This window comes from Agelaius tricolor, unplaced genomic scaffold (assembly GCF_023055355.1).
Source record: "Agelaius tricolor isolate 1412-34295 unplaced genomic scaffold, bAgeTri1.0.p SCAF_6, whole genome shotgun sequence".
Lineage (NCBI taxonomy): Eukaryota > Metazoa > Chordata > Aves > Passeriformes > Icteridae > Agelaius > Agelaius tricolor.
Window position 1 is genome coordinate 55626982 of NW_027269266.1, and position 26554 is coordinate 55653535.

The 26554-nt window shown below is 39.1% G+C and overlaps 1 protein-coding gene across 1 annotated transcript; it reads left to right on the plus strand.

Moving 5' to 3' along the window:
• Nucleotides 1-1135: 1135 nt before the first annotated feature.
• On the plus strand, nucleotides 1136-26554 carry LOC139591321 (transcriptional repressor NF-X1-like). Its single transcript, XM_071429884.1, has 5 exons — nucleotides 1136-1294; nucleotides 10166-11215; nucleotides 15089-15250; nucleotides 23877-23954; nucleotides 26217-26554. The coding sequence occupies exons 1-5, from the start codon at nucleotides 1270-1272 to the stop codon at nucleotides 26324-26326; spliced, it is 1425 nt and encodes a 474-aa protein (XP_071285985.1). The 5' UTR covers nucleotides 1136-1269; the 3' UTR covers nucleotides 26327-26554.

Here is a 26554-nt window from a genome sequence, read left to right on the forward strand (position 1 = left end):
CTAGGTGAATATTATGGTCACATCTTTAGTGACAGAGAAGTCTATGGGAACTAGAGGACTAATGCAAGCTTCTTGACAGCAGCAGGAAAACCACACACCATCTCTGAAAGGATGTTCCCGACACACACCTTTCTTTGCAGTCTTAGATGATCACCATGTTTACATACAGCAAAACACTTCATATACATTCAAAATATATGGGAATCATGTAGCATCTTCATAAGGCCGTTGCCATACTGGTTTGCAAGCTTCCTTTGCAGCAATGGCATGAGTCTGGGGGGCATTTCAGTGGCTAGTGTTTCTGCAATAACCCACAAGTTCTTTAAGGTCTTTGAAGCCATTAACTTTGCCCACAATGAACAATAGCACTATGCAGCTAGTGGAACTTTTAAACGGAGAATTTCACTCGGAGGGTGGGGTGTGGAGGTTAAAATGCCAACAGGCTGTGTGAAGCAGTCGTGCAGAGGGGTCATTCTTTGGAGTTGCTGATGTTATAGAACTATGAGCTTTCTGTGCAGTCTCTGTGAAAATCAACAGCTCTGTAAGGCCTTTGAGCTGTTCAGTAGATGTACTGTTACCATGGCACTGTAAACCTCTGCAGGAAGGTGTGAATCATAAAATGGTTAAACACTGGTGCTGAAACCCGCAGTATGATGAATCATGCAGTTCTATGGAGTGTTTGTAGCTGGAACCTAAGATTTTTCTGCAGCATCAGCTGTAGTATGGAAATCCTTGTGTGGACTTTTTTTATGTCTCTGCTACCTCCTTCAAGATAGCCTGAGAACAGATCCCTGCTTTCTATCCTGTGCCTAGAGAAAGCACCTCTTTTACACATGGAGACAGAGGGCCGAGCCGTCCTGTACCCACCCTCCTGCTCTTGGCCGCTCAGCCGGGCTCTGAAATGTTGGAGACAAGCCGATTGCCCACCAAAAGATCCATTAATTGCCAGAGCTAGTGTTTCTTTCTCGCTATTTGTCTTCCTTTTTTCCTCCTTTGCAGTATCAAACAAGGTTTGGCTTCCTAGCCCTTTCCGGGTACAGGAAAAGCAGCACTGCAGCACACAACGCTACGTAACCAAACCCCGCCTTGCGCACGGCTCGGCCCGCCCCCGGCTCCGCCCTCCCGCCTCGTGCTTCGTTCTGCTCTCTCTCTCTCACCACTGCGGTGCAGGCTGCGTGCGGAGATAAGGCTCAATCGGTGGCGCATGCGCAAGCTGTGCGCGTGCGCGGCAGCTAGGACGCCGGACCGCGGAGTGGGGCTGGTGTTGGCATGGCGGAGGCGCGGCCCGGCTCAGGTGAGCGTATCTGCCGTTCTGGGGCAGGGGTACTGAGGAGAGGGACTGCAGGATTGGGTGGGCGCAGTGAAGGGGAGAAGCAGTCATCACTCCCCAGCGATACTAGCGGGTAGAAAGTCGCGCCGAAGCGGTCGCCATCGAACGCTGGCTTGTCGAAGGGTGCGGGCTGCGGCACCACCTGTTGCGGCTGGCCCGCCCCTGCCCGGCGCGACTTAGCGGTGCTTGTCGCCCCCAAAATGGCCGGACTTGCCTTTGCCGCAGGGCCCTGTAGGAAGAACTTTGCCCGAGGAGGAACGTGCTTGCTCCTAGTATGGGACAAACGAATGTAACGTCTTTGGTAACGTCAGAGAAAATACATAAATAAGAGCTTAGTTACTGGAAAACCTGTCTGCTCTCTGCCCACCTATATCCTTGAAACCCAGGTTTCAGGCTGTCCGCATAGAGCAGTGACAATGACAAGGTCTCAGGCCCACGAGCTGCTGTAAAGCCGCGTCTTTTTGAGGGATCTCAGAGGGATCTGTGAGTAGAAGTCTTAGACATGCAGGAGATTACTGGTTAGAGCAGGTGCTGCCTGTTCTGAGGAATCTAGGCAGGGGCTCACGGATGGAGAGCGTATTAGGAACACGGCCTGGACCGGGACTGGGTGCAACATGCAAGAAAACAGTTTTTCCTTTGTTTTGCCGTGCTTACTTGTATGATGCAGGTTCAGATTAACTTTATATTTATTGGTTATGATTGATGAGGAGTGGGGAGGAAACCTTACAAGACCGATATTTCAGCCTTGCATTTAATTATTTGTCCTGTATTTCGGATACTTAACCATAGAAGAACTCTTATGTAATTTTGTCACAAGTATGTGTCTAGAAATAACACTGTTGGTGAGAGTAATCAATGACGTTTAGTTTTTTCATCATGTTGCTTAATTTTACTGTAGTCCAGTAGACCTTATCCGGTAATCAAAGTCACACTGAGGTTAATTGATGAGCTGACTAATTTCATTGTTCATAGTTGTTGGATTTCTGTCAAGGGAAATCCTGGACTTTTGTATTTTGGGTTAAGAAGAAAGTATCATTCTCTATTTTTGCAGCATCCTGATGTTAATTCAGATGAAGATTATCTACAGCCATTGTCCTTAATAGCATCTCCTGTTCTTGGCAGTCTGGCTAGTATGATGGAGAAGTTACATGAGTTCAGTTTTTGGTGGTATGAGAATGGGTCCACTGCCCTTGTTGGAAGTGAAATGGCTTGGGACATGGTACAGAGAGCAGAGATACAGCTTCAGTAAAGCTGATGCAGTCAAATTTCTTCTTGTCTATGTTTCATTCTGTCAGGCTTTGGGTCAACTGTGATTGTGAAATCTTTTTGTATAGTATATATGTATTGGAATAGAGAGTTTTAGGTATTCTGGGCTAAAAATTGCTTTACTGTAAAGTAGTAGATTAGTCTGCATGGGACACCATTTCTACACTTGCCTTATAATAAGGTATAACAAAATAACACATATATTGTTACTTGGGATTAGGTTCTGGAGTTGGGTCATTTTTTGTGCTCTCAAGAAAAATCTCATGGGTAAGTTTTGAGTTGTACATGTGCAGTATTAGAATGGAAACTGGCTTTTGCACTACAGGTTCATGGATGGAGCAAGTCTGATTTTGAAAGCTTAAAATTGAAAGATATTTCTGCTCTCAGAGTAGAACAGGGGCTTGAAGAGTGACAGTTTTGCGCCACTACAGATGTGTTGCTCATCCAGGATATTTTGTCAGTAGTGAAGAATTATCGAGACCCAGGAAATTATTATAAAAGACAAAGAGGAAAAATATAAGCAGCAAAGCAATTGTATAATAATTGTTCACACTGATGCATCTTTCTTGTTTCAGTCCCTGTGCACATAGAAGGGACAAACGTATTCTATTTAATAGCTGTTAATGGATTTTTTTCCCATCAGTTGCTGTAATTGCTGTTTAATGTAGTTTTGGTTTTTTGCCATCACAAGGACAGCTGGGTGTTATACATGTTAAAATGCATCATTAAGCTGAAGATAACCAGGGAATTGCTATAAAACATTGGTCACTGTAAGGGAGAAGAAGTGAAAACTTAAAATGTATTTTTTTTTCCATATGCAAAATCTATTCTGTAGTAGGTCCTTTTGTTTGGATGATGAAACTACTTATGACAAAATCCTGCTTTCAAATTTTCTCGCATATCATCTTGAAATGGGCTGGCTAAAACTTTAAAGGTCCATTTAAAGTGTGGATGCACTGAATTGGACATGAAATGGCAATATCAGAAAAGACAATAACATCACACTGTACCAGTATACACAGGTGACTAGCTAGCTGGAAAATAGCTTTGCAGAAAAGGTGAGATGAGGCCACCCCTCAAGCACTGTGTCCAACTCTGGGCTCCATGTGTGCAAGGAGAATGTGTACATACTGGACTGAGTCCAGCAAAGGACCATGAAGACCATTGAGGAAGTGGAGCATCCTTTACATGAGGAGAGATAGAGAGAGCTGGATATGTTTAGTCATAAGAAGTCTCAGATATTAGTGCTGTGTACAAATACTGAAAGTGTGGGAATAAAGAATATGGAACCAGATTCTTCTTAGTGGTATTAAATTAAAGGACAAGAGGCGACAGGTATAAAACATACAAAATTCCAGTTGAACACAAGGAAAAGCCTTCTTACTGTGAGAATAACACTGGAACAGGTTGCTGAGAGAGGTCATGGCCTCTCAGTCCTTGGAGATACTTAAAATCCAGCTGGTCATAGTTAGGGGTAACTGACCCTTTTTGGGTAGGATTTTTGAACTAGATGATCTACAGAAGTCTCAAAATGAGCCATTCTGTAATTCTGTGGGTAGGCTGGTTTTGCATGTTATTCTCTAGTAATTTCTGGAAAGCATTGTAGTAGGGGAGCATATCTTTTATGACATGAGCTAATACAGTTGAAGTAAACAATGAGTTTTGGGCATGCAGATTGTTTTGCCTGGAAATTGGTTGCACTACTTGAGTCAATAAGCCTGAAACAATGTAATTCCTGTTTAGGAAGAAATTCAACATTTTGTAAATCTGTGTCATCTTGAAAATAATAAGGTGCTGTAGGTGAATGTATAAAGTGATCAGAGAAGACAGAAAATATGAACTTAGTAGTCTGGTTTAAAGCTCCCAGTGCTATGGGGAAAGCCTCAGATTTCCATAATGGACCATTCAGTTTTTGTTTGTTTGTGGGTTTTAAATTTTTTTGGGGGGGTTGTTGTTCTGTTTAATACAGGCTGCAGGGAGTGTCTTCTGTGTAACTTTAAGAGCTGCAGGGAGTGTCTCCTGTGTAACTTGCACTTCGTGTGCAGATGACTGAATCATCTTGTCTGGATATATGTAATGCTGACATGAATAGATTGTCGTGTGCACATTCTACTGTCATCTATCTTTAGGTGAAAGAATAGGTTATTTGAATTGCTTTAAAAATGAAGGCATCCATCCTGAAAAATCAGCTTTGTCTTACAGGTGAGAGATAGTATATAAATAGAACATCTATAAATAGAATATTCTGTGTGGAAAGGGACTCACAAGAGTCATTGAGTTAAATGCTTGATATCCCACAGGGCAACCTAAAAATTAAATAAGATATCTAAACACATTATTAAAACAGTTCTTGAATACTGAAAAGCTTGGGGTCATGACCACTTTCCTATAAAGCTTTTTCCAGTACTTGACCACCCTGTAATTGAATTTTTACCTGATACTCTCCAATCTGACTTCTCTGTGACCGAGCTTTAAGCTTTCCTTTGCTTCCTATCACTGGCCACTGGGGAGAAGAAATCAGCAACTGCCTCTCCACTTCCTCTCATAAGAAAACTGTAGGCAGCAATAAGGTGACCCCTCGGTCTCCTCCAAGCTCAACAAAGCTAGTACTTTCAGCTGCTCATGTAATTTAGTCCTTTTACTATCTCTGTTGTCGTCCTTTGGACACTTAATATTTTTATACTTTTTTGCATTGTGGAGCCAAACACACAGTACTAAAGAAACTGTTTTTGCACACAGTGCAAGACACTATTTTTGGCTGAATTTATGGGTATCTCATTAAAAGCAGTCATTTAAAAGATGTCTGAAGTCCATTTAGAAAGAATGGTAATAATCAGTAGTGTTTGTTTCATTCCAGTTTTATACTGATAGGAAACTTCAGAAGGAAATCAGTTCTTCCTTTACTTCCTAGGAAGTAAATCTGAATTAATTTAAGAAGAAAGAAGTACTAAGTCTGATGCCTAAAGGGCTGTTCTGTGGACTGTTACTTTTTTTTCTGATTAACTTTGTCAATATATTTTTTCTCTTTTATACTTGTTTTTAATTATCAACTTCATAATAGTTAAAGTACATTATGTAACGGTTCTTAAAAATCTAATTGAATATAGCTTCCTGAAACTGTGAAACTGTTCTAAAATATGTCACTTAGGCATAATGTCTTTAAGTGGCACCTTCAAATGTCATCCTTAATGTATTCATAAAAGAGTACCTAAGCTATTGGCGGTACTGTTCCCAAGTATAAGCTCTGTTTTTGAAGATGAGCTTGTACTTATTGAAATGAGTACTTACTAATTTGCTTCATATTTTCTAATGTGTCCTTATCAAATTATTTTTCTGAAAGATAGTTCACAAGGACTATCTCTTTGCCAGGGCATTCTGGCTCTGTCAACAGTTAATGCCGAAGGGGTTTAATGCTATGGTAGAACAGGCATGAAACCATATCGCTTTCATATGCTTCATTCTAATTCAAACCAAAGTTCCTAGGGATGTTAAAATCATAGAATCATAGATTGGCTTGGGCTAGAAGGGACCTTAAAAGTCATCTAGTTTCAACCCCCCTGTGATGGGCAGGGACATCTTCCTATAGACCTGCTTATTCAGAGCCCCATCCAGTGTGGCCTTAAACACTTCCAGTGATGGTACTGCTGCTTTGGGCAACCTGTTCCAGTGTCTTACCACTGTCAAAGTAAAGATTTTCTTCTTTATATCTAACCTAAATCTCTCCTCTTCCAGCTTGAAGCCAGACCCCCTTGTCCTGTCCTTACATGCCGTTGTAAAAAGTCTCTTCCCATTTTTCTTGTGGGCTCCCTTCAGGTACTGGAAAGTTGCAGTTAGGTCACCTTGGAGCCTCTTCTCCAGGTTGAACAAATCCAATTCTCTTAGCCTTTCCTCAGAGGGGATATGCTCCATCCTTCCAGCCATCTTGGTGGCCTCCTCCACACTTGCTTCAATTCAACAAGTTGATGACCTTCATGTGCTGGGGGACCCCATAGCTGGAGATGGAGATAGCACTCCAGGTGTTGCATTGAAATTGAAATTGAGTAGAGGGGATGTATCAAGAAGCAGAGTAGAGGGGATGAATCAACTCATTTGACCTGCTGGCCACACTTCTTCTGATGTGGCCCAGGTTGCAGTTGGTCTTCTGGGCTGTGAGTACATGTTGTCAGGTCATGTCTGCCTCTCATTCACCAAGTCTTCTCAGCAGGGCTGTTCTTGATCTGTTCATCCCCAAGCCTTTATTGATACTCGGGGTTGCCCTGATCCAGGTGCAGCACTTTGCCCTTGGTCTTGTTTAACCTCATGAGATTCCTGTGGCCCACTTTTTGAGCTTGTCCAGGTCCTTCAGGATGGCATTCCATTCTCAAGCTGTGTCAATTGCACCACTCAGCTTGATGGCATCTGCAAATTTGCTGAAGGTACAATGTATCTCTTTGACTATGTAATTAATGAAGATAATAAACAACAGTGGTTGCAGTGCAGACCCCTGAGGGACATCACTTGTCACTGATGTCCATCAGGACTCTGAGCTGTTGACGACTACTCTCTGGATGTTACTTTCCAGACAATTTTTTATTTGCGTAATAGTACACCAATCTCTCTGATTGAGAGAGCAGGATGTTAGGAGAGACCATATCAAAGTCTTTACATAAGTCCAGATAAATAATACCTGCAGCCCTTCCCTTGTCCACTTATGCAGTCACTCCATAGAAAGCCACTATGTTGGTCCGGTGGGACTTGTCCTTGGTGAAGCTCTGCTGGTTGTCCCAAATCACCTCCCTGTCCTCTATGTGCCTTAGTGTAACTCCTATGAGGATCTGTTCCATGATGTTCTCAGGCACAGAGGTGAGACAATATAGAAGTTTTTTCTGAAGTTATTATGATATTCTGTGTTTATTTTATAGAAATACAGGCTGGACTTTAGCTTTGGGGCATCCCTTTTACTATGAATTTTTGTGTATGTATATGTAAGCATGTCAGAGGCAATTTCAGCCAGTGTTACCTACTTATTATTACACTTGTACATTTATTTTGCAGTTTCTTGTCTTGGCAGACAGAAATCAGTTTTAGTAGAATTTGCCACTCTGGAATTTTCTTCATTATGTAGAAGCTGAGAGCAAGAACGGGAATCTTACTGATGTAAAAAGTTCTAATGAATTATTAATATTTTGGAGGTGCTTTTAAGTATCTGAATCCCAGTTTCTAATTTTTTTTCTGCAGACTTTTTTTCTGCAAACCTGTTTTTATTAAACCATAGCTATCCGTCAGACTTTAAATTTTAGAGTATACAAAAGAAAGCTTAAAACAGCTAATAAAATGGGCTGTTTCAAATAAGGTTTGCATGTAATTGTAGGATTGCATTCTGTTTTCAGATCAAAATGTGTAAAATTTAAGTAGTCTGTACTGAATCACTGCCGTTAACATTATAGTGCATAATTTACAATTGTACTGCTCTTTATTAGTGATAGGAAAGAAACTGACTTAACACTGGGAAAACTGGAAGTAAGTGTAGCTGTAGAAAATACAATGGAGAACTTTACATTTGCAATTCTTTGCACTGGATACATATGCTGAGAAAAATAGAATGTTTCTAGGGAAGATGCTTTCAGTCCAGAATCTTTCATATGTATAGCCTAATGTTGGTACCTACTAGGGTGTGCAGTCCTAATGATAGAATAGTTCAACTGGAACGGACCTACAATGGTCATTGAATCCAGATCTGACCACTTCAGGGCTGACCAAAAGTTGAAGCATATTGAGAGTGTTGTCCAGTTGTCTCTTAGACACTGGCAGACATGAGGTATTAACCACCCTTCTGGAAAGCCTGTTAAGGGTTTGGACCATGCTCTTGGCAAAGACATGTCCCCTCATGTCGAGTCTGAACACCTCCCCACCCCTCCTTCTTATTCCCCGGGGAGGTCACAGCTTTGGACTATTCCCACATGTGCTGGCACTAGGTACCAGGAAGAAAGGATCAGTACCCGTGTCTCTACTTTTTTGCCTGACCTAATTTAGATTTTTCACTGATTCTTAATTCAGTCTTGAGCTGTTTTGAAGACCAGATTTCTGTCTGGTTTTTCCATTTTGTTGTCACAAAATCAGGTTAGTATTTCGACTTAAAAAACCCCAAACTATTTGTATTTGCCATTTCTATCTAGTTGATTTATAACATATAATACTGTATAGAGAGGCATATAATAATATATAATATAATATACTATATTAATAACATAGACTATCTTGTAATGTAACATTGTAATGTTAATATATATGGGTATAGTAAATATAGATAATATTAAATTATATATATTATATAAATAATATATAATATAGTTTTTGCAAAGACAAAAATCCCCAAAGTAATTTCAACTGCTCTTTAAAAATTAAAGCATGAATTAGGCAATGTGGTTAAAACATCCTGAAATGTAATTTTAAATTCTTAATTTTTATTAAGGTTAAAGCTTCATTTCCACAAAGTTGTATGTTATAATTTTTCCTCTGGCCGCCAACTTCACATTGCAGCTATAACCATTCCTAGAGGTTTTGAAAAACCATTTTTCATTTGAAAACAAAATTAATTAATTGGGGAAAAAAAGCATGTTAGTGCCTTGAAATGTTCTGGTTTATTCTTCTCTCCAAAATGTTAATTTCCACAATCTTAATTGAGAAAAATGGTAGTTCAGGATCCTAGATTGCATTAGCCTTTTGGAGAGTCTTTTGGCCTAAGTCATGGCCTAAGTGTTTGATTATCTCTTTTAATTGTTATGAACCAGGAATAAACTGTGCTCTGTCCTACCACGTGAGGTAACCTACCCAACTAGTAAAATGAGATCCATGAGATCTCCATGAAATTTTATTAACTTTTTTTTACATTACTGTGTAAACTTTAACTAATCTGCCACAACCAATTAAACTATCCCTGATATTCACCTAATAATATCTGTTGCAGGCAGACACTACTGGTGCAATGTTACAGGAAATTGAGTAACATAGGATTTATCTTTCTTTTATCTAGAGGCATGTAAATTACAGAAGACTGCTGAAATAGAAGCATGGTTCATGTTGATGGCCTCAGAAAATAGTTTTGCACAGCTGTCCTGTGCCGTTTAATATGTCTGTCTCTAGAACAGTATAATCAGAGTTGATGCAAGTATTTACTACTGCTCCTTTTAATTTATTTTCAAAATTTGTATAATATTCAAATCTCAGATGTAGACATCGTATTTAAAGGACCCCTTTTTCAGGTTCTTGTATTTACGTAAACATGCTTGGAAAAACTTTAGATGTTGAACACTGATTGTCACACTTGCATGTCTTGTGCTACTTCAAAAGTTTTCTTTCACCTTTTATTTTTATATTCTTAGTTCTGCGTCATCACAGTCCTGTAAAGATGACAAGAAGGCTTCTACAAAGCACTGTATGATTCAGTTCGAGTTTCTGGACACTTGTTTCCAGTTGTTCTGTCAAGTGTGGGATTGATGGAACTTCTGGACCTTTGCATGTATGGTAATTTGGTTGAAAAGAAGTATGTACTGTTTAAGTTTTATGAATTTGTATTTATTTATGTTGTAGGTACATTGAATTTCAGCCCTGGTGCTGCTGCTTCCATTTCTGGAGAAGGACAACCAACAGATACAAACTGGGTAAATCAAGATAGGAAAGACTCTAACAGTAACCAGAATAGAAGTAATATACCAATTCCTAGTCCGTATTCTGAAAGAGGTACAGATCATGAAAGCTCTTCCACAAAGCATCATGGCTTTTGTAATCTGGAAAGTCAGTATGGGAATTCTGAAGACTTCCACCAATATTTTGGTACCAGTAAAAGTTTGAAGAATCGCAGCTTGCAAAGCCAGAGATTGCATAGATTAAGAAATGATAGCACATGTGCTAGAAATAAGACAAGGCAAAGTACTACTGATAATGCTGCAGGTCCAGGAATTTCAGATGCTGCACTAGTACCTGGTAGAAGAGCACCTCCTAGAGGATACAGTGATTTTCTCTCCTCAGAGAGTGACAGGGAAGTACCTAATGCAGATAGCAGAGGGGCAAAGCCGAAGAAAGCACATCTGATACATGTATCTGGGAGAGGTTTTAGGGAAAAGGGAAAGCAGATACATGACCGTGAAAAGCGCATGAGCTCTAAACAGAAAGTAGAGCTGTCTGAAAATTTTCCATCTTTGGATTTGACGCAGTCTGACTCTTCAGAATCATCCATTGGAAAGGCATTCTGTGATGCACCTTTTGGAAGTGGGGATGAGCAAAAAGGCTACAATAATGTAAACAAAAGATATCCCCGGAAACCTGTGTGGAACAAACCCCCACTAGAAAAGGAGTGTCAGAAAAGACATGATTCTCACCGTAGTAAAAATACAAAAGTAGGTAAGAAGTCTTCTGTTGCATATACACCAAAAGATAAAAATGAAAGGAAGAAAGAACTCATTGCTCACAAAAATGATGAAAACTTGACCAATGAAATCAGACATCAGTTGTCTGAGTCTCTCAGGTTCAGTGGAAGAAAGTTCTTGCTAAAGGGGGATCAAGTACCTTCACTTCATTTCAGCTGGACCCAGTACTGGAAGAAGCAAAGTGATGTACCAAAAAACAAAGAAACTCATACAGGTAAGTTTTTGAGACTGTCCTGGACTCCCAAATGAAAGATATGATCTTGAATATTTTAAGCAGTCTTTGCTTCAGCTCCTGCCTTGAGTATCTGAAGCAGCTTATTTCACATTAAATTGGTTTTGGGATCAGAGGGTAGAAGTAAATGTAGATGTGTGGTATTTCAGTAGGAGCATATTCTGTAAGTTTACCTAGAGAAGGACAGATTTTGTTTAAAGTTTTTTCTGTTTTGGCTACACCAAACTGCAAACAGTGACCTAGTCAGGTACCATTTTAAAATGTGTATGTTGTGGGAGTGAAATTCTGAGTATTCTAAATAATGGGACTTGAGAAGGATAATGCTGAAACTGACTTTTGCAGAATAGGTCTTTTCGTGTTTTTTGTAGGAGTAGGAAAATGCCAGACAGAGAAACGGTATTCTACTCATAACTGAATTTTATGGGGTTTTTTTCTGCACCTTTGATGCCTTAAAGAACCTATAAATGAAACAACACACACTTCTGAGATAACAGTATAGGAGGTAATATTAAAGCTGGTCTTTATTGGAGGCCTTCATGTGCAAATATGGAAAATGTCCACAAACCTCCCCACTCCGGGTGCATAGGGTTTTATAAGTTTAGTAAATTAACATAATTAACAGAAATCACCAATTAGGAGCATAAGTGGTGATGCTGTTCTCCCCACAGTTCAAGACTGAACCTTGTTGATGAAAATGTGTCTCAAAGAGCTGTTTTTCAAGCTTGGTTTCTAAGGAGAACCAAGGTAGCATAGGGGTCTTGGAATGTGTTTTGCCTTTCAGGGCAGGGGAAAGTACTGGGGAAAACTAGTTATGAGTGCAGTAATAGGCTACAGAGCTCCAAATATGTGTCTGAAAAATACAGGCACAGAAGAAAAAATACAGAAGAAAAAAGACGAAAAATGTTAGGCATCACCTCAGAAGGTAATTAGAAATAGAGGCAATATCTGGATACTATTTTTGGAAGTTTGAGAATAGAAACATGTGCTGTTGACAGTGTAAACCAGATCCACAGTTGGCTATCTGAGTGAAATTTATGCTGACTCATACCATTAGTGACTGAAAACATTAAATGGAAATCAGCTCAATCTCTTCAGGGCTATGATACTGGTTTCTGTTTCAACAACAACTTAGGTAGCTTATTCTTACTGTTTTGCATAAGCTTAAGCACTAAGTGTTAAGAGGCTTAAATGCTCAGATGGAATAAGGAGAAACACCAAGAATTATATTTATTTGGTATTTTACAAAGCATCTCAACCTTACCTTCTGCTGCACGGAATGATAGAGATGGGTAGACTAGTTCCAATTATCTTAACTGATATCAAATCTATTGAAGACTTCTCAGCATCTCCTATTTCACAATTGAGAAAATAATAGCATAATCAGGAAGCATAAAATACATCTAGTTGGAAGCTTTCTTCTCTTAGCAGGATCAAGATCTTCCTTGATCCTCTTTAACCTAAGTAAATTAACTGTCATGCTCCTGGGTTCTATTTGAATCATAAAATTGGAGGTACCTCAGTCTTTTCCCCATCATTATTATTAAATGAAAAATATCACATGTAATAAGCAGAAAGATAAGTAATAGTCTTTCCCAGGGAACTTAAGGAGCTTCCCCCTCCAAAATAGTTGTTTATTTGCATGCTTTATTTGGGAGCTCTTTTGGAAACACTGTCTGCCACTGTTTTCAGGGAACTAGGATTGTGGATTTTTAACTATTTCTGGGACAGCTACAGTTTCTGAGTAGATATAGCTTTAGTCTTCTGGAGAAAAGAAGTATGTTTTACATGAGAATATTCCTTTACAGCGGATAATAATTATGGGTTAGCAAGTAGAAATTACTGTTAGTCCTAAATGTTGTGGGGCTTGATGCAGGAGGGCTAGAAAACAAATTTGAAAGTCATATTGAGGAGGACAGACACTGTTAACACTTGCAAGCCGTGGACTTCCTTGGAATCAGATGTTGTACAAGCACATTTTGAATTGACAGTAATTTTCTATTATTTTCCTTTCTTATTTCCTTCATTATAAATTTGAACTTTCCTTGTTGTTGTGATCCGATCTAATCACAGAAGAGCAAAGAGAACTCTGTGAATAAAGCCAAATGTACTTGAGTTCGAATGTTCGCAGAAATGAGATTAAAACACAAACAAGGTTAGATGTGAATACCAAAAAAATATATATATTTTATTTAATAGTAAAAGAGACAAAGAGAAAGAAAGAGAAAAGAAAGAAATAAATAGAAAAAGGGGGCTGGGAGGAGAGGGGACGAGGAGAGTGACAGAGACAGATTAAATAGAAACATATCACCCCTTCATGGGTTCCAGCAACGTCTTGTTGTTCCCCTCCCTCTTGTCTTCTTGGTGATGACAGTCCCCTGCTGAAACGTATAGAAAGTATAGATCAATCACGGGCCAGGTAGGAACACCCAGGTGCCTCCCCTAAGGGGGGGCAGGTTTGACATTGTTGCCTGCAGGACTGTGGGTCTGTTGCATCATGTTGCGTCATGTGCAGTGTTCTCTGGTGCAGGGTCTGGGGATCCCTTGGAGTGGGCCTGTGATAGGCCATGACATCCCATCTGCTGTCCCCCACATGGATGTCTGGTAGATGTGCCTTTCCAAAGGTGGGGGGCCCTGCAGTTGGGCAACTCTCTGCACAGCAGCTGGATGGGTGTTCTCTGCCTCTGGCTGGAGGGTATGCCACACATCCAAAAGAACTTCCTCACTTCCTCCTGGGTTTGGTGTCAGGGTCTGTGCAAGTCTGGCGGCAGATAAACCTGGGGCTATAGTCTCTACCCCGAAGCTTCTGGACATCCCTGCCATGGATGTATGCTCTTCCAGTCTTAGCCATCATTTCCCAGATGTGTTATCTCTGTCCCTTAGGCAGTTTAACTCACAGTTGAGGGCCTCAGCCCAGAGACCTCTTCTGGAGTGCAGTAGTCTTCCATGCAGTTTTTGTTACACAATTTGCTATAATAGGCAAAAGTCTTTCATAAAAATGTTTAAGCCATAAACCATAACATTTCAGTCTCTGATACTTGTATTGGCACAATCTTAAAATGCTACATTTTTACACTGTTCACTTGTAGTTAATATATTTTTAAATCCTGTGGACATTTTTAAGGTGTATTTGGTAGTCTTATCTTAATGGGTGAGAAGTAATCTGACAGAAATGAAGCATTATGTGGTGCCTTTCTTATGGTTGCACATCAGGCTGTGTTGACTTTAATGTGGGGTTCTTGCTTTATTTTCAAAGTACTTTTTCACATTTGTTCATTTGGCTCAAAAGACCCTGTACTTTGACTTGTTGTTCCAGTAATTTCACTCCTAAAGCACTCACTTTAAAAAGGGCCTTTTCCCATAATCCAGGTCCTCCACTATTAATATTTGTTGTGTCATCTCCTGGGAATACTTAAGGATAGGAATTAAATGTAATTTTGGCAGAGATTTCTGTATTCAAGAGCATTCATCTTCTTGGTTTAAAGTGTATGCAAAGATGAATTTCCTATATAAAGGGATGAAGAAAATCTCAAACTTCTGCCAATCTTAAAAGTATTAATAACTTCAGAATTAGTAAGATCAGAATAATTACTAATTTGTCAAAATGGAATTTGCATTGCCACTTTAATAAGAATCTTATATTCCTTCTTCTTGCTCTGAAGCTAAAAAAATGCACAGCAAGTATCAAACTGGACTCTTCCATGAATAAACTAATGTCTTATCTATAGCCACTGAGCTAAAATAGCCACAGAGCTAAAATATGTTTCATTATAATTTAAATGAAATCTTTGAATTTAATTTGAGTTTCATTTCTCAGCTAGCTGTTGTTTATGCACAAGTAATATATTTGATTTTCAGGGTCATTGATTGAACAGCTGACCACAGAGAAGTATGAGTGCATGGTATGCTGTGAGGTGGTCCGAATAGCAGCCCCAGTGTGGAGCTGTCAGAATTGTTACCATGTATTCCACCTGAATTGCATCAAGAAATGGGCACGATCACCAGCTTCACAAGCTGAAGGTTGGTATTTTCTCAAATATATATTTTCTATATATTCTATATTATGTATACATATTGTATATATAAGGTATGTGATATTTTCTCAAATGTATATAATAGCCAAATTCATGTGTTGCTTATGTAGTGAAAACTATTAAGAAATATTGTTTAGGATAACAATGTGACCCACCTCTAAGTCAAGGCAACGAAGTTCATTGTTAAAGGGATCCCTGGGGGTGGATTAAAGCAAAACAACACTAAATAACTGATACAACAACAAATTTTATTAGAACTGCCTTGAAACCTTAAGTGGAAAAAGACTTAATGGATTCGGGAAGGGATACTGTAGGCATTCTGAAGCGTATGATCACCCTAAGAGAGGAAAATAGGAAAGAGAAAAACAAAGGAAAAGAGAGATCTATCATCACCCATGGCTCCAGTGACATGGCAGGGGATCATGGTCTATGGTCGTGATATGCGGTCCAAGTCCATCGGAGATGGGGGCAGGCACATGTATCAGAAACTGGGGGGTTTATAACCCTGATTCTTCTAGTACGTCCAGTACCTCCTCCAAGAAGAATTCTGGGTATGCACAGTCTTCTTTCTGGAAAGTGTGTGTGCCTGGAAAAATTTTCTGAACAAACATTCCAAGTTCAGGATTTTGCGGCTGCATGGTAGTGGCTTGTGGTGGAGAGAAATTGGCATTAAAAAACCCCTCTACCATTCCTTTGTAGTATCCATTCCTTACAGCGGCTTCTCCTTTAGTTCAAAGTTTCTCCTTTAGTTAAAAAAGCTTAAACAGCTTGTTTAAGGCAAAATTTAGCCATGAGAGGCAAATGGTTCACTACAAGCGGTAAGCCATAAACAAGTTTTAAATCAATTTTTTCCTACAGTACTGTGTATGCCTTATATAATCCTCTAACTCAGTTCTTTCCAGTGTTCTAGCTAAACCTAATTTCCAGATTTGGATGTGTAAGATCATTCAATGAAATTAGTGCATCAGGATGCAAAACTGTGGCTGTGTTTTTACACATCAAGAAACATCTCATCTCTTATCTGTGCTTTGCTGAGCAGTGAAGCAGAAGATGCACTTCATGCATTAGCTGTCTGCTTTTACTCAACCACTTTTTAGTTTGTTTCTCAGATAAATACTCCTCAAATTCATCCCTCATGCCATGCAGTGAAAGGGAATTCAGAGAAAACAGAAAGCTTCAGCCTTTGTCATCAGCTTAAACTGTTTCAGATTCGTTGTATTTTACCACTTTTTAAAACTCTTAAACCAGTATGTTATGCCCTTTGAATCCTTTACTGTAAGCTAAGGCTGAGTTGCAGCCACTGCCCAGTTCAATTGAGTGGTGTAGACACACTCTGAAGATGGTAATCCTGAAGTAGCCTTGATTTTTTTCTGTACCCTTCTTGCTCAGCATTTGCCATTCTTTGTGTCATTCTGTATCTCTCTGGGCAGACTGAGGAAATACAGTGTCACCTAGTTCCAAATTTTTGACAGAAGTTCTTGCAGACTGTAAATCTCCTGCAGAAAGGATTGGTTGCAAAGTTCTTTTTGCAGAAGATGCATAGTCAGACTTCTGGGAAGGGCTGGTTGTGAGCCCCTGTTCTCACTTGGTGAGTTTATTCCAAAGGTGCTCGAGGTACTACTTTACTGTCTTGGTTTGAAAAGACAGGTGTTTTCTAAGGAGGGCAGGAGCCTCTCTTGAAAAGGAAAATGCAGACCCCCTCCCTCCGAATTATTCTAATTTTGAAATTAAGAGGCTGTCAGGCAAAGATAGGGGAGTAGGAATAACAGTTATTAGGACAGATGTTTTTTTTAAAAATCCAGTAATACAAAGCAACCTTGACAGAGTCAGAACACAACCTGACATCCTCTTGGTCAAGGTGTTGGTAGCAGTTCAATTAAATGGTGGCTGCAGTCCTCCTGGAGTGACAAATGTGGTTCTGTTGAAGCAGTGATCCTGTAGAAGAGTGTAGTTTTCCTCTGAAGGTCCAGTGGTGATATAAATGGGCCTGGTCTTCCTCTGGGAATCCAGTGGGAAAAGGCTGGCCATGGTGTTCCAAATCTCAGATTACATCCAGATAGGAATGCTTGTCTTCTCCCCCTGGGCAGAGCATCTCACAATGGGATGATGTAATTTTATTAGTCATGCAGTGAGACTCAATGGCCCATTAACAAGATATTTTCTGGAGGGAGTACTGGTTTTGGAAGAGATAAAGAAAAACTGCCCCACCTGGTTTTAAGTGGTGGCGCAATTAACAGAAGATAACTGTTGGCAACATCTAACAGATGGCAATAGAATACACACCCCCAGCCACATCTTGCATTTCCAACCTAAGACATTTTACCGTGAGGTGGGCACAAGGGAGAAATGTGACAATTCTTAGGAGGTTAAAAGCCAAACTTTATTTGCAAACTTTATAAGCCAAACTGAGAGTGATTGTTGAGTGACTCCCCTTTTTTGGAGTTGATTTATCTCCCTGGAACAGCTTACTCCTTGACAAAAGAGTAGCTGCTTGCTTAAGGGGGCTTTTATCTTTCAAGACAGTCACCTTAGATGCTTGAATTCTGAAAGCTTTTAAAATAGCAAGATTTTGGGCCATTTGCTTTTCATGTAAGGATTTCTGGACTAAATATGTTACTGCATTCTGTATATGAGAAAACTAGAGCTAATCATTAACTGAAGTTAAAGGTTGTGGCCTCAGTAGAACTGATACAATAAAGACAACAGTATATATATTTTTGACCTGCAGACTTTGCTACCCCATCTTGTTTAGATTTTGTAATCCTGAGTTTATTTGTTTTACCATAGGTTGTTTCAGTATATGTTCTACATTTCAGGCTTTGGATAATGAGGAATTCACTAGAATCCTGGCACTTACTTCTGTCTGCTGTAGGAAAAATGGGAACACTGTAATCTACCTAACTCCATAATTTGCTGGGTTTTGGAAGGGGAAAAAAAGTTGTTTTGGTTTTTTAAATTTTTTTCAATTAATTAAAATTAATTTTAATTTTAATTGGTTTTTTAAATTAAAAAAAAATAATTTTAATCGAAGGACACTATTTCCTTTGATTCTGCAAATGTTATAATGAATGCCAGAAATCTTACCTAATTCAGCAACCAAAGTTTTCACTGGTAGGTTTCACTTCGAGTCTATTTGCTGATGAGTTTTGAATATTCATTTTATGTTTTTGCAGCAGTGTGTCTTGGTTTGAAAGGTGTCTGCCAAGGAAGGCGGGAACCTCCCTTGGTTGGGGGGACCCTTGGTAGGAGGGTATGACCCTCTTTCCTCCGAGTTATTATAACTATGAAATTAAGGGGCTTTCAGGCAAAGTACAGGGAAAGGAATAACAGTTTTTGATACTAGTATGTATAACAAAGCAAACAACAACGGCAGCAGAACAAAAAACCGGAAACCCAGTAACAGCCTTCTTTAGGCTGCAGGTACTTTCCCCTTTGGTGTAGTTACGGTCACAGCCGGTGGGGGGGACTGTTGGCTCCCAGCCAGACAGGGCAGGTGCAATGATTCCTTCGCAGCTGTAGGGGGTGCTGTGGCGCGAGTTCAGCTGCGTTTCCCTTACATGGTAATGGCGGACAGGCTGGATGCTGAAATGGGCTGCAGCTGGAACCTCGGAGTGACAGTTGGGATGGCAGAAGCAAGCACACCCCCTGGCGTGGCAAACAAATGTAACAGAAAACTTAGGGGTTGCTGGACCTGAAGTGCTGGGTTAGAGTGTAGCAAAAAAGCCTGAGGCTGCCGAAGAAAGCGGTTGGGGCTGGGCAGTGGCAGCTGGAGTTCTCCATAGCTACTGCCACACGAAGCAAGAGAGACATACCTTCCAGGAAGGGGGAGGGGGTCAGGGTCCTGGATTTTCCCTTGAGGCACCCGAATAGATGGTGAGGGTCCTTTCCAATCAGATCAGGTGTTAATAAGTTCCCAGTTCAATGGCTGCTCTAATGAGCAAAGTCTCACCCACAGTAAGGAAGAAGCAGTGCAGGGCTGTGCACTGTAGTGGCAGTGAATTCTTTTCACAGTAAGCAGCTCAACTGTCCTCCTCCGATGCCAAGAGTGAGAGACAGCTACGGCCTAAAGCTGCTCACCACCTCCCCACGCCCTCCCCTGGCAGTATCTCTGCCCTTCCCAGGAGAAAGCCCCTTTAGGTAAGAGAGTAGCCAGCTGCACCCTTCCCCCACCTTGGCGATTTCTTTTGTCTCTTTTAAGTACCAGTTGTTATTTTCTCTTAGCAACAAATGGGACAAAATTCCATAAGAGAAAGAAAAGGAAAGAAAAAAAAAAAAAGAAAGATTCTGTCTTCCAACTGGTATTTCAGTGAAAATTGCCCTCCTTGTAGGGCCTTGCAGCAGCTCTTAACCTCTGTGATTCATAGTAGAAGGCTGAAAGTGCGTGTGTGCGTGCATAATTTCTCACAATTTTTTGTGATCACAGTATAGGATCAGAGAAATCCTGAATATTTGGATGAAGTCGATAACATCCCTCATGGGGATCTCATATAGTTTCATCTTCCAGAACAATAGTGACTTGTGTCTGTTACAAGACAAAAGGAGGTATGGATCCTTTGGGGATAAGGCACAATGCTCAGCAAGGGGAAGCTTTGGCATTAATGAAAGCGAGGTGTTGCCCAGGATGGGAGTCCTGGGACACCAACGCTAATTAAATGTTGAGACACTATGCAACAGAACGCTTATAGGAAGTGAAAAACAGAAGGAGTGTACAGCTCTCTTTTATAATTTGTGCTTATTAACACATTATATGTATGTTTTGCTCATTCCAAACTCACTGATGTAATGCCTGTGTTATTGTCTGAATTTTGAGACTCAGAGCAGGCCATCAGATTGGCTTCAATGTTAAGGTGGGTGCAGTTGAAAAGGAAAGGGAAGTATTCTGAATTACCATGTCAGTGTGATAAAATGTTCTTACGGCTCCAGGTACTTAGATGGGAAGAAGCAATGAACTGTCTTAGGTCTAGATTTCTAGGCTCCAGAAACCAATTCTAGAACTAGGTTACTGTACCAAAGTCTTCTCCCTCTCTAAAGTATCTCTCTTCTCAAAGAGTCAAGGCATTGCCCTCTTCTTGGTCTGCTTGCTCTGTGGTGTGTTAAGGAACCTTCCCAGTCCTGCCATCCACAGGACTAGCCTCTTACCACAAGACCCTCTAGCAGTCATACTGTCAACACCTGTGAAGGGAGGCCAAAGCCCCTTCACAATGGACAACTGGAGTGAGCCAGTGGATGCTTCACTTGACTCCCTGCTGTGCGGAAAATCACGCTGCGAAAAGCCAGTGTCCATAAAGGAGACAGAGGAGTTCTACAACTTTATTCAAATGAAGGGAGGGAGTCCACTACGCCATAGGGTCTCTTGAGTTTTTGTAGGATGCAGCCTCCTTTTATTGTAAACTCCCAGCTGCATGTTGCCCTCCTCCTTTCCCCATTGAGTTGAGGTGCTAGGAAGGTACAGACTTCCCAAACTGCCTACTAAAATATTCCCTCTTGGATGTGTATACTCCCCCCCACCCCCATCACACATTGTATGACCTTTAAAACTAACTCTAAGCCCATCCTAGGTGGAGAAGCTAATTTCTGTAAGTCTATTATTAAGCCTGTGCATTTTCCCCCAAAGTTCAGAAATTCAAGCTGTGCTTGGCACTGCAACAAACTTGGGTGGCTTGATGTTTGTAATGACCCCTACAACCATTCTTCCAGAACCTGATTGGTCCTTTCAGATCAAGCAGTTTGTGAAGAAGTTAATATCCATTTCTAGTATCATTATATTTGTAATGACTCCCACACCCATTCTTCCAGATTGAGTCATTTGTGAAGACATTTTTCTCATCTTTATTTCTACAATGTAGACTGTCAGCAGCACTCAGAACTAGAGAATGGATTTTTATTCTATCTTAGAGTGATCCTGGTCAGGAGGAGGAGTTTTGCTGGGTATCACTTTGCCAGCAAGTGAAAAGATTCTTTCCTGTAAGGCAACAAGCATTTTACTAACATTTCTTGAATGAATGTGACCTTAAGGTATTGCATAGCTAAGGTCAATCTGACAAAAAATACCTTCACTACACACAAGATCTTTGTTTATTAAGGGGAAATTGTTGTCTCTTGCCCCTTTCCTTCTTCTGCTTCTTTTAAAAACTGATGTTTAAATCATGTTTAATTTGTGCCCTTAAATTGATAGAACAAACATTTAAGTAATTTTGTCCCTTCTTTGTAGAGAAGATAGTTTCACTGGCATCTTCATTTTGACTGTAAGGATTGGAGAAATTTGAGGTATTACAACTGTCTCTTTCTGTTCTGCCCTTGGGCTCCACTTCCAAGTGTACCAGATCCATACCAGTCCAGTGCTGGCCTCTAACACAGCACTTCTAAACTTCTGAGTTTCAGTGATCAGAATAGAAGCTAACAAAAATGTTGGTAAATAGTTTCAAGTAAGGAATCTTTTTATCCCAGAAGGAAGGAGAGAATAGCAATTACTGAAACAATCTCTAGTAAGAGGGAATGAGGTGTCTTGTGTGCGGTGTCTTGTCTTGATTCTGCTTAGACGACTGTCCCTACGGTGTCTTAGGTTAGAATTCTGCCAAATTCACTTCTGTTCATGAGAAGATTCATGAAAATGGAATGTTCTTTCTTTAGGATCATCCTCATTCTCACTTTCCTTAGTAATCAGGATTTTAAAGGAATGCTTACAGGACCACTTCTTACCAATATATATGCCAGGAGCCATCCTACTGTTATTCTATATTGCTGTAATGGCACCTGAATCCTGGAACAAAACTTTTATTACTCCTGATTTTGGAGGAACGCAACCATGCATGTCCCTTGTGGGTGAACACACAATAATGTGTTTTGACCAAAGATAATCAATGACGATGAAGAAGGAACTATATCTTGCCAAGGCTGTTTTTAATAGGTTCCTATTTTTGGGGACCTTCCCTATACTCTGGAGAAACTGTTGCTTGTAGAGGACTAGGCATCCAGCTTCACGGAAGTTGTTAATGGGAGAGGTCTTCTGTTAGACTCGTGAAGCTTTCAGGGTAGACTTATCTTCACAGCTTTTGAAAACATAACATGGAATAAGAATGAAAGAACTCGTTAATGCCGTAATTAAGTATGATGTACCGTACTGTAATCTCATAGGGAATCCTGTAGTATTTAGTGTGCTGGGTTTAGGAGGAGCTGCATAAGCTGCTTACTGTTTTGTCAGTAAATACGCCTTTTAGTTGCCTACTGCCTGTTTTTGCCTTCCTCCTTACACTTCTCTCTGAGTTGCTTCTTCTGAGTTCCTTTAGTTTCTAGCAGTAAAAAGAAAAAAAGTCTTGGTCAGGAAATGTAGATTGGTCTTGACCATGAATATGAGAGTATATGCCTTGTGCCACTGTTGTAGAGCTGCTCAGCCTATAATTGTACAGATCTCTGCAGCAATCTTGGTGGCACAGTAATATGAGCCAGGATAGAGAGGGGTGTGAATAAGCATGAAGCAATGGAAAGAATAGACATGCATTAGGTTTGCATTTCTAGACTGTCAAGGCAGTCTGTAATATGAATAATTTCAATTTGTGAAAATAATTTCCATTGTACACTATGATGGGTAACATAAGTTAAATTGTTCAACCCAGTTGAAGCTGAACCAAGGTGTGCCTCTTGTTGCACTGCAGTTGTCATAGGCAGAGTTTCCTGTTTGCAATCCCTTCTGCTTTCATAACATGAAATTATCATGAATCTTGGTCAGATTTCTTAATAGTGAAGAATAATTATAAAATCACAGGTTTATTAATTTGCCAGCACTGAATTGATTTAGTTAAGAGAGACAAAAGTGTTAATCAGTTTTTTTCTTTTTAATATCTATATATAGGTATAAAAATATATCTCTCTTGTCTGTGACCTCTTTTGTGTTCCGTAGCGCTCTCAGACTCATATTCTTAATGGCACAATACATACTGAATTGGGGAAAATTAATGTTGCTTTTCTTCCACTTTACTGTTCTTCCTCTACTGCTAACACACTCTCCTGAAACACAGAAACAAGATAACTACTATTTGTTAAAATAACTTGAAGAAGAATGTAAATTAATAAATTAGATTATTCTGGTTTATATAACACTGATTTCATCTGAATGTGGGGCAACACTTAATTTGTCTTCTACAAAACACATAAACTTATGAGAGGATAGTGAAAAGGAAAATACAGGTAGTGATTTGTGTGAGGTAATTATGTATTCCTCACCAATTTCCCTCTCTTAACATTTTTTTTCCCCTCACAGCTTTAGATATGGTGAAGTCTATGTTCTAGCTGTATATTTTATAACAGGGCATATGATAATAGAAAAATTGGGAGTTTAAAAACTTGCTTGCTTCAATAAAAGGTTGTAGCCTGTTGAAATGAAATGTTATGGCTGTGTTGATATATATATCAATAGATATATATTGATATATTTTATACAGAATACTGTATAAAATGTATTCTTATGAATGTGTTTTCTCACCACTTCTGAGTAAATGGAAAAGTTAATTTATTTGCAACTGTGTTAAAAAACAAAGTAGAAGAACTTATTCTAGGCTTGTGGATTAGGTCTTTTATTTACTTCAAGTCCTTTTTTTTTGTTTTTTTACCTACAGATGGTAATAGCGGTTGGAGATGTCCAGCTTGTCAGAATGCTTCTGTGCAAGTTCCTAAAATTTACACTTGTTTCTGTGGTGAGTTTCTCACTTGCTTTTGCAAAGAAAAATAGTTTTGTCGTTTTGATTCCTTTTTCTTAATATGAATTTCAGTATTGGTGCTTGTTTGCTTGAAACAAGCAAACACGCCTGAAACTCAATTTTTAAAAAAATTTATTGACACTGGCAGGTGGCTGCACAGAGAATCATGCATGTGCTGCTTGAGAAATGAAAAGAAAATATTAAGTCCCAAGTGGTAAATATTTTCATATCATTATGTAGAAATAGTGATTTTTATGGAATAATGATAGATTTTGGCAGGTATCTTGCGAGCTTTCCTTCTGTAGAAGGAACGGAATAACCTGCATGTTAACGTCTTTGTGGCAAGACCAAAATAATACACAACTCAAGGATACAACTACCTAAACCTTTAAATTGATTTACCAATTTTGTGATTTATATTGTTTAGAGACACATAGAGCTTAAATAGGAAAAAATATTCAGGCTTTTCAGACCTCTGTGTAGATATGTGTTTAATAAAAAAGGTTAATGACATGAGTACAGCACTCATCAAGCCATAAATATAAAAAAAAAGGAGAAATTATGTTACTTAATTGCATAGATATGAATAAGTTTTGTTTAGAATCAGTACTTCTGTGATCTATATTGTTTTCACATAGCTTTCTTTTCCTTAAATCAGAGTCACTGGAAGCTTTCACCTCACTTTCTAGAAAACAATGTTCTGAATTTGAGACAGAAACTGTGTCAGTAAACTTGTCTAAAGAAGCAAGATTTGCTAAAATAGAGTTTTATCTTTTTATCTAAATGTGTTAGTGAATCAGTTAGAAACAGTGCAATGCAGTTAAGGCTGAGTTTTTGTACAACAATGTTTGAAACTTTATTAAAATAGGGATAATAATTCAGTTATTAGAGATAATAATGCAGTCAGAATGAATTGACCATGAATGAAAGTTAGACCAAATGAAAATTAGAATTTTAAAAAGTCTTACAGACAGGACATCTGTCTGTTAAATAGGGAAGAAATTCTCCTTAGCCTAAAGATGTTTCATGATTTAGGAGATCTACAGTAAGAACTTTAAATTGTCTGCAGAATTATTACTCCCATAGCAGCATATAGTAACATAAGAGTTCAATCTTCTGCAGATAATTTTACATTAATGATATATAATTTGGACATCATCAGTCACTTATGTAAACCTATCTTGTATTTGATGCTAAGTACTAACCATGTGCTGAGTGTGGTTAAGTGTGATTTTTTTTTTTTCCACACTTTCACCCATGAGGAGATTCCTGTCTTATTTTTCTTCTGAAGCTTCAGATCTTTCTGGGGACTTTCCTGGGTATTCAATTAGTTTAGTTGAAACTCCGGTGAATAAATGATACCTGTAGTGTTTGTTCATATTTTTCTAACTTAATACTGTAGAATATACAGAGGTATATTTAAAAAATTTAAATTATGTGACTATGACACCAAAAATACATTTTCTTGTTGGTTTTGATTGTCACAACTCAAATTTGCAACATTGGCTTAGTTGCTTCCCTGTTCATTTAATTCCTCTCTTGCAGAAAGCCAAAAGAGTGTTAATGATGGCATTAACCTTAACCCTGATGACCCTGCACTTAGAGCTATGAGATTTGATGATATCTCAGATTAATGAAAATATGGTTTAGTGCTTATCTGAAATATAGAATACTTGAAGCTAACATGCTTCTTGATTAAGACTTCATTCATCAAAATTCATTAACCTTTAATATTTTTATTAATGTAGAGTCTGCTTCTTTTTATAGAAGTGACTTTCATAATTTGCCCACTTATTTAATTCCCTATTCCCCATCACCATGCCAGGTAGATCTTACTTTCTGAGATCAGTATCTTTTACTCTGTTCCCTTTTTTTCCCCTCCCTGCTGCATTGAGACAGCAAGGGAGTTTCACCCTTCAATTTTCTTAGCTACTGTGCAGCCTGACCAACTGCTGGGGGCTTTTAGTTTTCATGTACTTTATCAGTTTAATTTAATGTATCAGCTACCTGGATGTCTGCTAATTGAGAGTACAGAAGGAAAGAATATTCTGGAGCTTGCTATTCTAATGGCACATTCTTTTAAAAAAATCTGAGTATGTATCAGTACAGAATAACATAAACATTTGTGTAATTTTTTTGTCAAAGAAGACTGCTTGCCAGTATTTAAAGTACCGCTTTTTCTCTTTGGTAGGATATTTTTCACAAATGCAGTCTGGTATTCAAAGCAATAAACACCTTTTTGTCTTTGACATGATTTAGGTAAGGTGCACAATCCTGAATGGAATAGAAATGAAATCCCACATAGCTGTGGGGAACTTTGTGGAAAGAAGAGGCAGTGTTTGGACTGTCCACATCTTTGCAACATGTAAGTAAATGTTCATTATATAAACACTGAAATTACTTAGAGAAAATTTCTGAAGACTATATTTGCTTAATTTTGATTCCAGGATATGCTTAGTGTTAATAAATGATCAAATCAGTAGCCAAATTTATAAGAAAAATTAACAATGATTTATTAGATTGTTAACAAAAAATAGAATTTTGAAAAAAAACCACCACAGCCAAGACAGCGTCAGCCCCGGGTGCAGGTGCTGGGT

What these genes read in the sequence shown, in the direction of transcription:
- LOC139591321 (XM_071429884.1), top strand. Translation starts at nt 1,270, where the DNA reads ATGGCGGAGGCGCGGCCCGGCTCAG. An exon ending in GGAGGCGCGGCCCGGCTCAG is followed by an intron (nt 1,295 to 10,165) that starts GTGAGCGTATCT and finishes TTTATGTTGTAG; the next exon opens with GTACATTGAATTTCAGCCCT. An exon ending in ACCAGCTTCACAAGCTGAAG is followed by an intron (nt 15,251 to 23,876) that starts GTTGGTATTTTC and finishes TTTTACCTACAG; the next exon opens with ATGGTAATAGCGGTTGGAGA.